Genomic DNA, 12,088 nt, shown 5'->3' on the forward strand with positions numbered 1-12,088 from the left:
AGGTTGAGAACCACTGATCTTATGTATTGAAGCAAAAGGTTCCTCATTTGAGGTGGCATGTGTGCCAAACAAATCCAGCGGTGGATGGAAACATCTCTATGCTATGGCACAACAATGACATAAACATGCCAACAGTTTCAACTACTCCGCGTCAGAGTATGTGGTGTCACAGGTCAGTATATAGGTCGACTAACATCCCAAAATAGAACAGAGAATGCGGCGAATGAAATATTTCAATTATGAAATAGATATTCACGGTAACGAATACTATGCAGTACTGTACCTTTTACGATGCGTATCCCAATCAGCATGCCTAGGAATCTTCAACGATCGTGTCCACTTTCTTCAAGCACAACAAGCTTCGCTCCACCCTTTGCTGAAACCTCAATAATGGCCAGACGACGATACACCACTCTAACGATTTCAAAATAAGTGCTATTTATCCGCTGACACGCCACCAATAATATTTACTGGACACTGCGTTATAATGTTTGATTTAGGTCGTTTTTTTACAGAAACATTTATCATTACATCTAGTACCTTTCTTTCCCATCTAATTGCGTATAAATTGATATTTATTCCATGTGTTGTCACTACTTACCGTACTTACTTAACCAGACGCTGCTTGTGATGTCACAGTCGTGCGTTGGTTGTTTACTACGAATCTCAGAAAAATCAGTAACGCGTAACGGTAACCTAATGTAAGCTATTACAGGTCGCCTTGTTCGCCATGAACAACTGGTCAACTTAGCATGCGATGCTGATATTTCTAGTTTCCCGAACAATATTATACATCCTAAACTGATATTCTAACTCATCAGTCCTATCCGTGACAACGAATGTAACCAGCGAGACCGGCCGTATAGCCACAGCGTTATAATATAATATAGTGGCTATCTACGATTGTCAGTTGTTTCTTTTACCCTACTATGTACTCTACTGAAATTGGTACTAGGGCCAAAAATTTCCGTATGACAGACCCCAGTCTCGCGAACGAGGTTGAATCAGGTCAAATCACCACGAGAATGATATCAGTAACATTCAGTTCCACGTTTACATTGGCTGCAGAGATTTTCAAGCTAATCAATTTTGCCAATAGCCTGGTAAACTTCAGTAACGAATAACTGTCAGTAATTTTGCGAAGAAATTCTGGTAACTTGACTTTAGAGCTACTTTGAGGTAATATTACATATCAAAATGTAAAATTACAAGCTGCGCAGAGTTATTGGCAGCTACCGGTAATTCGTTGCAAAATTTACAGAGATTTCCCAGTAAATCTACCAGATTTTTTAGAGTGTATATGACGGGGTTTCTTGTCTTTTGTGCAATTTTCCTTCGAAGGTATTATCACATCGGTTCATTTCCTCCAAACCTCTTTGTGGTCTTCTGCAGAAGTAGCGAGCCTTTATTGGCACATGTACATTGTACACGGCTGTATATCAGCTTAGTGACTGGGACCTGACTGGCACCTCATTTGAGTAACGAAATTGTGATTAATAGAGTTACAAATTCTGATTCAAAGATCACCTGAGAAACACATCATTTGGGTGACGCAATCAAATGTTTCGTCTCAATAGTATGAGTGACAGAAATATATTTTTACGGGCGACACATTCAGTCGTTCTTTTCGCATCATTTTTCTTCAACCTCTAACCCCAACCCGACCCTTTGCACACGTTAACCGAATGTAACACACGTTGCTCTTCCCGAACCCCAATACTAACCTGGTCTAAACCGGCCCTTAATCCACCCATTGTAAGCATCGCCAATCAAATAAATTGTTACTCAAATGCCTATCATTGACATATTGACTATCGAATATATACCATTTTGAGTTGTCATTCGTTTTTGAATTGCAGCACAGTGGTGGTTGTAGTCCACTGGTATTCAATACTCAAATACTACTGTTGGGTGCATTGCAGTCATATCAAAACTAAGGTAATAATTGTTTAATATTCACATTGCAATAAATCAGGAGAATAGCTATGATTTTAGAATTCCTCCATCGAAATTTTGTGTGTTTGCTATTCTGACGAGGTGAGCTATCATTTGAAAGTCATACGTCTCGTGTAGGCCCTGTTCACACGAACCTGTACGAGTTGGCATTTCGTGAGGAGGAACTATCATGGGCTGATGCGAAGGCGACATGTGAAAATGAAAATGAAACACCAAAATTGATTCGGTAGATCTAACGACCGTGATCACTGAAAACATGCAAACGTGAGTTGAATGAACGAGAGCATGGAAATGCGGACCTGATGCCATTATGCATTTACAGCGGTGTAAATCGATGGTTTGGTGCTTCCGACATCGTTTCGGAGAGTGCGTGGAAATGGTTGGATGGTACTTCAATTGCGCTATCGGGATCCTCTCCCTATCAAAACTGGTGGGATAAATTTATGCACTCTACGTTCGTCGTGATCTCTACCGATTCCATAAATGGCGTGCAAAATATTTATGCTATCTGATAGCCGCAGGCATTTCCGATATTCTACACTCTCTATTCTAACCATAGAACTGTTTGTCAAGTTACTCTAATATGAGAGTAATGCTTTAATGCGGTATGCATGCGGAAGTGTTGATTTAAAAGTTAGGCCAGAAGTGTTTTTCAGGAGAATGCAGAAAAGGGAATGATTCCGAACGTACTAAAGTAAAGAGGATGACTTACAGGACTTGAAACACGTGCAGGTCTGAAAGTACTCGATTTCCGACCGTTATGTGGGTGTTATTGGCTAAATTGTAATGAATGTGGAATTCATCAAAATGATTCGAATTTGACCCATAACGACTTTTTGATTCGGTACGTGTCGTTCAAAATAGCCGCACAACTCGACCAGACAGAAGTCATATTGTTCTTGGTCCGTTTTACTGTATAATGGCAACAACCACTTTGTTTCCAGCTTTTTGAAAAACACTGCCTACGCACCAGTGGTTCCCAACCTTTTTCATCTCGTGGACCCCTTTGGCTGAAATTTTGGCCAAAATTACCACCTGGGAGATTAAGAACGGTCAGTTATTCCAGCACAAACACCTGTTTACTTAAGAATTATAGTGGCACTCCACATACTCCCCACACTTCCATTAATTCATAAAGTTCACAGTAATGCAAACACACGCACACAAACGCCTTTTAGGCAGCGAACTAAGTCAGGTGTCACGCAATTCACAGATGTGGCCGTGTTAGGTAACGGCGAGCGCAAAACTTTTCCATTTATGTTTGTCGGCTTACCATGCACCGATCGATAATATAACTGCTTTGGAAAATTAGTATGCACAAATTGACTGCGGTCAAGAGATATTTTTTTCGGTTTATGTATGAATTTGGTCAATGATATTGGTACTTTCATTTACCATACACGGGATCAGATTTTCTGCGGTAGCTGATAGTAAGACAGTTAAGAATAATAATCAGGGCGATTTTTTTACCTAAAAGCGGAAGATTTTGACCTATAAAATTAAAATTCTGACATTTTTTACCCTAAAAAACTTAATTTTGACCAAATCTTGACCCAACGTCTGCAAATTAGGTGTTTTCCCCACATAATGTTAGAATTGCACTACTTATCTTCATTTCTGATTGAACTGTCTGTCCTTTCGAAGTAGTTTGGCCTGACTAACTTATTTGACTCAAAAGTTGACAAATTTTTATATGAAAAAACTTTATTTTAACGAAATCTGGTCCTATGAACAATTCCAGTAGTTACGTCACGTATCATGGTAGGAATATTTAAAATTTGTTGCAGTACAACTAGATACTTTCCTACATGCTCGGGCAGAAAGTGTCTGTCCTACTCCTTACTAAGTAGCTTGTCAAGAATGGAGAAAGAACGTTCAACTGCAGCAGTTGTTGGCTGATAACACTGAAGTTGTGCATACACTGATGGTGACACACTGTGTTGCTTCATTCTGACAATGGTGTCTACATCACAATTTTTCATCATTCTCTTCTAGATATAAGAACCATGCGATTCCCACGCATTCTTCCTTCAGTTAGGATATTGAGGTACGTTGAGCACATAACACCATGCCCACCTATTTGTTTCATTTGAATGTTTATGATTCACAATGAGCAGACAATGGGCCGTCTACAACGGTAGGCCTATAAAGTAGGCTACAAGCTGTAAAATGTCAAATGATAAGTTCACTGATAGTGCGAAATCTACGATGCAAACGAAATGCAGGTTACAAAAAAATTTGACATTATTTGACCAAACGCTGCAATTTTGACTTCATTTTAAATTTTTTGACATTTCACTCAAAAAAAAATCACCCTACTTATAATAAAGTTTGGGGTGGGTCCACATTATATGTTGGAACAACATGTTGCTATTTCCCGACTTCCCGTAAAGATTGTCGCTAGTGTACTCCAAAGATTTCAAATTCGTATATCTTGACTGGGTGATGTGTTTTCCTCATCGGTTTACATTTGTTCCGCGGGGCTCAGATTTCAAGGGCAGGACTATTTCTTGCCGCCGTATTGGAGCCAAGTAGTCGTATCAATATCGAACTACATATGTAGTTAATTTTTGATAATAGGGGTTATCACGGTCGAGCTTTCTTGGAGAAAACTTCACGGACTCGCAGGTCTCGCGAGACTTTTATATGTCAAGATATGTCGTAGTCTCGACATGCATGTGTTTGATGGTTCCGCACTAGCCTACTGCTCAAGTCTATGTTGATGTATCTCTACGGCCTCATGCGATACTAGTAAAATACCCTCTTTTCGTAATTGCGACTACAGTTTGACTCAATTCTGTAAGTCAAGCGTATTTATGCGATATTTTTTATGTAACGTTTTCTGGTGACACTATATCGCGCGAAGCGCGCAAAGAAATATATCAGGTCACAAGAATTTGCCCCAAAATGGAACATTTATTGTTAATTAAAAAATACAAAATATTTGGAGGTCCATAGTCCTTTCTGCCATATGGCTAATAAATATACCAATATAAATTAGTTCGTCAATTTCCGTTTTAACAACATTGCATCAATTTTAGCAAGTTCTTTTTATCGCGCGGGTAGCTGTGCTCACCAAAATAAACCATGTTCACTTATGATTTTGTTGAATTGAATCGATGACGTTGAAGTGATTTTTCACTATCTGTTGACTTGAAAATACGATATATACTTTCACTAGAGGCCTCGTTGTGATGGATTCGGCACGACGTCTTCCCGCTTAGAAGGAATTTGGTCGAGAAGCCGTCGCGGGCGCAACAAGATTGCCTTGCGAACTGCACTTCTGGCACATCTGAACTGATTTAAAAATATGGAGGAATTTGTATGTAAAGGAGTGATTTCGAATAGCATTTGAACATACGTCCTGCAAAATAACAGCCAAAAGGAACATTCGTTCGGAAATAACTAGTTAACAACTCGAGAGTTCGGACATGAAAAATATGGTTAATACGTTACAATTCTAAAGCAAAATTCTCCCCTAAAAATTAAAAAAAAAATCCTTAGGTGGGAATTCCGACCGGTGGGGAACCACTGGCTTACGCAAAAGCCTAATGTGCCGTGGTCAGGATGCTACAAACTCGACTATGACATTTTTAATCGTGGTATGATTTGAAATATTGCCGTTGTTTAAACTTCGAAGCTTCAGCACATATTAGACCCTTTCCTTGTTCCAGAAACTTCATATCTCTCAGGCGGTTTCGCACCCCCTTCAGATGATTTCACGCCCCCAAGGTGGGTGCCCCATCCAGCTAAGAGTGAGAGAATGATTTTATTATGAATGTACTCGAACTCTAGTTTCGGCATGACTTGGTCTCGATCCGTCGCTTGCTGACTTGAACTTGGACTTGACTAGGTGGTGAATTAAAAATCTCTTCACCCCGACTCGAGTCAAAACTATAAAAGTAAGTTGACTCGTGACTCGATCTGTCACTTCCTGACTTGGACTTGCACTTGACTTGCTGGTGAATTAAAAATGACTCGACTCCAACAACTACAATTCTACAACTTTACGTCAGTACAACGCTATGTTCTCTAATATGGGCGACGGGCATACTTGCCACAAAAGAAGAAATATTTTATTATAGAAATTCAAATACAACAAAAATATCAATATCATCACTTTCAGTCTATTTTGAGCGATTAGCAGCGCACGATAGCCTACCTAACAAGACGTTTCAGCGACTAAAGAATCGATATCTGGGTTATCTAGACCAGTGTTTCTCAGCCTTTTTGTCTTCTCGGACCGCCACGGAACCCCGCAGACCCCTGCAATCACCTAGTTTTACTTCAAATTTAGCTCAATTTTCTTGCAACCGTCATCTGTCTTGTGCAAATATTATTTGAAGGCTGCTGATAAACGGTAACAAAATTGCATTTCTTGAAAATAACATCATGTTATTTATGTAGAAATTACGAAGACTTTTAGTATTTCAGAGCTAATTCTGTCGCTGCATTTCTTGATATAATTCCGCGCCGTTGATTTGATATGGAGGACTGCCGAAAATGCCCTTCCACCAAGACAGGTGGTGGCAAATGTAGTAATACCACGTGACGCGATTGGGTATGATCGCAACATATAAGGCACCAAAATTGAGAAACATATCTTGAATCAACAATTGTCATTCATTCTAGTCATTTAATTCTATCTAGCAGCTCACCTTGAAGATTTTATGGAAAAACTGTTTGTCACAGAGTAAAATGGAGTTTTGCAAACAATTTTTTCCAAATCGCCAACAATAAATCTTTAAACAGCAATATGTTTACATCAGTAGGCTGTTGGCAATTTGACAATTAAAATGAATTGGTTGGTTGGTATGATTTTTTTGTGGTGCTTGGCTACTGGGGCCTTGCGCACCAGAACGAAAGTTTGATTAGAACACGACTTTTCTAAATTCTTCGATTCGACAGGAGTGCGAACTCTATTATATTATAATTCAAATGAGTTCGAACAATAAAATATTTCAGCTCAGTCGGCCGTTCTGTATATGTGAGTTCTGATGTTTTAGCAGTTATAAAGCGAAACTGCCTCGTGAAAACTTTCTTTAAAAAAATACAAATAAGGTTTTCGGCCATTTTGTAACTTTGGAGGCCTCGCGGACCCCCTAAAAATACTTCAGGGACCCCCGGTTGAGAACCACTGATCTAGACACTGTATTCACTGGAATACTATCTCCTATTAAAATGTAACCTTGTAGGGAAGCCCAAATTCCTTTTCTAAGAATTTCAATCTTGGCATTGTGTGAACCATTGCAAATCCAGACAACGTACCCATTCATATCAGCTAATTCTTACTTCGTGGAATGCTATTACAATTGCCGCATCTGCATCAGCTACTGAGGGAGAGTGATGTTGGCCACAGGAGACTAGATTCTTAAAAATAATCTGAAATCTGTCAACAACATTGATATGTTTAAACTGAAATCAATTTCAGTATTTCGAAAAGCTTTACTCAGATATCTTTCGACATTTCAAATCAGGTCGCGGGGCGCAAATTGTGAGATGGCTTTCCGCGTGTCAGTGACCCCTTACCTATATTGCGATAGTCCTAATTATATGTTGAGTGAGATGGTGTATTTGGGCAAGATCCACATTCATTTCAAACTTTTGTAAGACACTGTATACCTGAAATCGATGGTTTTAAGGAGTCCAAGAAACTTACAATACGCAAGCAGACATTTTGGGATCGACCTCGATTGGCGTCACAAAACGCTCAACTGCAGATGTGGAATATACCGTCGAGAAATGAAATTGATGAATCATCTTGATACGAATAATTTATGTTTACCAGGGCGCAGTACGAGCCTAATAATTTAGAAAACTCGGAACACTGTGGACTAATATACCACAATGGATCATGGAGCGACCGAAGTTGCAGTGAAAAATGGAAATTTATATGCCAGAAAAGTAGGATATTTCTTCATTAGTGTTTTTCTTTCTTTCTAATATGTAAACAGCATGCAACTTAAGGCGGAAATATCGAACGACCCCTACCCCATTCTCTGAGTGATATTGGTTATAATAATAATATTAATTATTATTATTAAAAAGATCACTTGTGTAATTGTATTTACCTGTTTTACTGTGAATAAAGAATATAATAATAATAATGTTTTAATAAATATGCGCAGCCCTGCATGCAAGCATGGAAATATATTTGAATGACACTCTCCCTGGCTGACCGAAATCGTCATAGATGTCATGCCCCGATAAACTCTTTTTTCGCTATTCCTATATTGGTTCTATCTACTACCCAATCTACCAAAATTTAATGAAAATCCTGCGATTCCACTGATATCATTAGTATTATAATCATTAGTTGCTAAATGCTTTTGGCCTTTAATCGTTGTTAATAACAAGGTTGCAATCTTGAATGCTGTGAACGTCGAAAAATCGAAAGCTGGTTTTCGCAAACGAACCTTGGCAGATTGTACCTGCTAACCTTATCTACTGAAATGACAGAACATTACGGTATTCAAAATTTATGTGATCAAAATTCATTGAAGTTCAACTCACCATTACTCACCCGGTCCCGGGGGCACTCGTGGCAGTAAAAGAAAGAAGTCCAACATAAACCTGAGATGAACCTTGCGCAGTCGAAATGTGTACTGATTTTCCAGACATCTGCATATACTCGACCGAAAAGGATGTTTAATTGTGGACAAACATACCCGCATTTCGCCCTTTTCCAAGCAGTGTCTCACAGTTACCGCCTTTAATTTCGGTAAGATCGATAAAAACGTGCTACACGCTCTAAATATTTTTTCTATGTACAACCTGCAGGATTGCCGGTGCATCTGAATCGAGACGGTCACATATTTACGCTGCATCGCCAGGAAAAAATGAAGTTCCATGAAGCCAAACAAGCCTGTGCCAATGCGGGAGAAAGGCTGCTGGAAATATACGACGAAGAAACAGATGACTTCATTCGCAAAAACATACTGTGAGTTTTTCGTATGAAGAGTCAGTGTATTCATGTTGACCAATTGCAACCATCACTTAGAGACTTTAGTTGGGAAACAAACATGGGTATCAAATGATGAATCCACAAATTTTGTCTTTGGATATTCGTTGAGTAATCTTTTCGAAAGAAAGCCATTTTTGTAAAACGAGATGAATTCCTCAAAAACGTCATGACCAGACGAATTCACATCACTATGATGGTTGCCGTTATTTTATTTGTCGCTGATAGGCTGCTTCCATAATATTTCCGCAATATAAGAATGATTATATGGATGATATTGTACGCATATGCCCCTCAATTCCGAGAATCGAATGAAGAAACTATGTAGGCCTAGGTCGTGGGTTCAATGCTCGGCCGGGTCAGACCTAATACCTGAAGTGTAGGGCTAGTTTGGGCAACTTTTTCCACTTAATTACAGCTTCAGGCAGCTTTCTAGATACTCAAAATATGTGTGGTGTAAAATGATGTTTTAAGCTGTTTTACAAATTTTATATTGCAACATTTTCTATTTTCCATGCAAATTTTTACTGTAACCTTTATCAAATGTTGCGCAAAATGTAATAAAGTGATTGAAAAATCATGCTTTAAAACTATTCTAGTATGGTTCTGTAGGCTACTCTTTGATTTGCATAAAAAAGGGCTCTATGGTGGACTAGCTGCATCTCAATGTTATCTATGACACAATGGCTTGCAAGTTCTAGCTCAAAGCTCTTCAGAAAGCATTACAAATAGATATCTGTAACTTCTTCTCAAGCGGATTCTGTACATCATACGCTCACGATAGACACGTGTAGCCTGCAGATTGTGTGTATGTATATCACGAGTCTGTGTATTGCCGCAAAAAATCAAGGAAATATATATATATATGAAGTTATTTTCCTATTCCTACACCATATTTTCGTGCAATCGTCAAGTAGAATATTGAGAATTTTCAATTCAATTAGCCGTATTCACAAGATCGAATGTCCCTCCACCACGCAACAAATAAGTACGAATGCCAATTTTGCACTATCTCACTCCACGGATAGTGACGTTGCTAACTCAAGCAGTGTTCATGTTTTTATTTGCCGTTTCACGGCAAATAAATTGTATCGGTAAAATTGGTCTCGCATTCATCTCTATTGAAGGTTTTTTAATTGCGATTTCTCTTTCCTATCGAAATGTATAGCAAAAAAATGCTGATTTGACAGTGCGACAGTGCGATTTCCGCCTTGTAATAAGCCATTTCCTAACTGTAGCATTGTTGGGTTCAAGTCACTACCTTCGAGTCACGAGTAATTTCGAGTCATTGAACATTATGACTCGAGTCAAGTCACGTCAATCGATTTTCGAAGGTGATTTGAGTCAAGTCAAGTCACTCGATTTGTAGAGGTGACTCGAGTCAAGTCGAGTCAAGTCAAGTCAAGTCACGAGTCAAGTCACAAATCAAGTCAAGTTGCCTTTTCGAAGTATGAGGCATGCTTACGTCTTTGTATTTTGCTAGCTCTCAGAAATACAGATTGAGTGGTCATTGATTCTGGACTCATGAATGAATATAGAGTTAAATATAAACGCAAGAAGGCGCTTCACTGCTCACATATACGTAGAAATGCTAAACTACGTAAGTGATAGCATAGCCTCGGATTATAGTTACCTGCCAAAATATAGAAACGAATTAATAAGATGAAATACATTTACCAGTTACAAATTGATATGATACAATTCCAGCCTGCGCTAATGGTTGATGACTATATATAAACTATATTGGAATTCTAATTTCAATAAAACAAGAGGTTTGGTTAAGTTAAGAACAGAGAACAGAAATAGACATTTCGCTATTAAATTACTCTACCATACTAGTTTACGACAGCGTAAGCTGTAAGCTATACGATCAATTCGTTTGCGATCAGTTTATTTGTTTAAGAACAATTTTAGGGTTCAGTAAAACGCACAATCATTGAATGATTGGTCGCTGTCACGGGTCACAGCAGCGTTTCGCATACAATCCGAACATATGCAAGACGCAATGATTGTTATCGACATCGATTGCTTGATGACTCGAAATTGACTCGTGAATTTTGCTCCGAGTCACGAGTCAATCCACATTTCTGATACGCCGAGTCAATCACTCAAGTCGGATTTACTCAGTTTCTAAGAAAGAATTACGGTATCTTTTGCATCTGCGGACATGTCACAAATACGTCTACGAATGGTATCGTTTGACTCGGAAACCATATTCAATTCTTCCACAGCTTTGGTCTCAAAGATTATTTTACAATTCTAGTGTAAGCTGAAGAATAACTTTCTCCACAATTCTATGTAAGGATTTGAATTTTCAGCTATTACCTCTGGGCCCACATAACTATCTGTTGCGATCTCGTTGAAACGTTGGTCTGCGCTTATACACCATATTTCAGAAGATTTGCTTGACAGTAAACTCTGCCCACTACCGCATTGTCGATGTAAGTGCTAATTAACCATCGCATCGAACAGGCCAAGCACGATCGCCACAAACGTATACGGATGCTTGGAGGCGTAGCCTATACAAGGATGCCAGGCGCATTTCCACGCATATCGTATAGCACGCTGAAGATATCAATACCTCAATAGTTCTACTGGCAGGGGCAGCCACCCGTAGTTCGATTATATAGTTCCAACAAACGGGAATAATAACCCGGTTTAACTGGTGTTATTAGATCAACTTCACTTCTCAGATTCGTCGCCGATAACATAACGTTGCGCTTCGAGCCTACATTTTAACAGTAGTGCCGACACGCTGCCAAACAATCGAAATGGGCACGTCAATTATTTGTGATTCGAATTTGTAAATGCTGTGGACATCACTTCCAAAGGAATTACTTTCTCGGCGGTGATTAGGAAGACGATGAGGATTTGAAAACTGTATTGTCATACAGGCGCTGCCATGTCTGCTCCTCTCTGCGTTCAATCAACGCAATGTGCAAAACTTAATACGACATTCATGGCAGTCTATATTTCGGTTAAAGCGAATTTGCGGCGGGCTATTTATTGCAGGGAATACAGCAATTTTGATTTGTCAAATTTACTGCACAAACTTCACATCGAGCCCGTTTTTTATTATTGATCGTTTGCTATGGACTGGAGCGCAAAGTTTCAAAAAAATTCGAATAAATCTCTCGCGGCACACTTGCAAACGTAAATGGCACAACGCGG

At 39.0% G+C, this 12,088-nt stretch overlaps 1 protein-coding gene and 1 long non-coding RNA gene across 3 annotated transcripts in view; one reads left to right on the plus strand and one right to left on the minus strand.

The window, feature by feature from the left end:
• Positions 1-1,293, minus strand: part of LOC145452915 (uncharacterized) — a 212,329-nt gene extending 211,036 nt beyond the window's left edge. Inside the window, exon 1 of the long non-coding RNA XR_013919587.1 lies at positions 284-1,293. This is a non-coding gene — a long non-coding RNA (uncharacterized LOC145452915). The remainder of the gene's footprint in view (positions 1-283) is intronic.
• The window catches only part of LOC145452907 (macrophage mannose receptor 1-like), a 448,907-nt gene that overhangs the window by 3,609 nt on the left and 433,210 nt on the right, over positions 1-12,088 (plus strand). For both annotated transcript variants that reach the window (XM_080331042.1, XM_080331041.1), the window contains exons 2-4: positions 2,074-2,220; positions 2,279-2,386; positions 7,745-7,860. In XM_080331042.1, coding sequence (XP_080187168.1) covers positions 2,213-2,220; positions 2,279-2,386; positions 7,745-7,860 — 232 coding nt within the window. In that variant the 5' untranslated portion in view covers positions 2,074-2,212. The remainder of the gene's footprint in view (positions 1-2,073; positions 2,221-2,278; positions 2,387-7,744; positions 7,861-12,088) is intronic.

The sequence above is a fragment of the Botryllus schlosseri genome, chromosome 12 (assembly GCF_051294905.1).
Source record: "Botryllus schlosseri isolate E-star chromosome 12, Bs_hap1, whole genome shotgun sequence".
Lineage (NCBI taxonomy): Eukaryota > Metazoa > Chordata > Ascidiacea > Stolidobranchia > Styelidae > Botryllus > Botryllus schlosseri.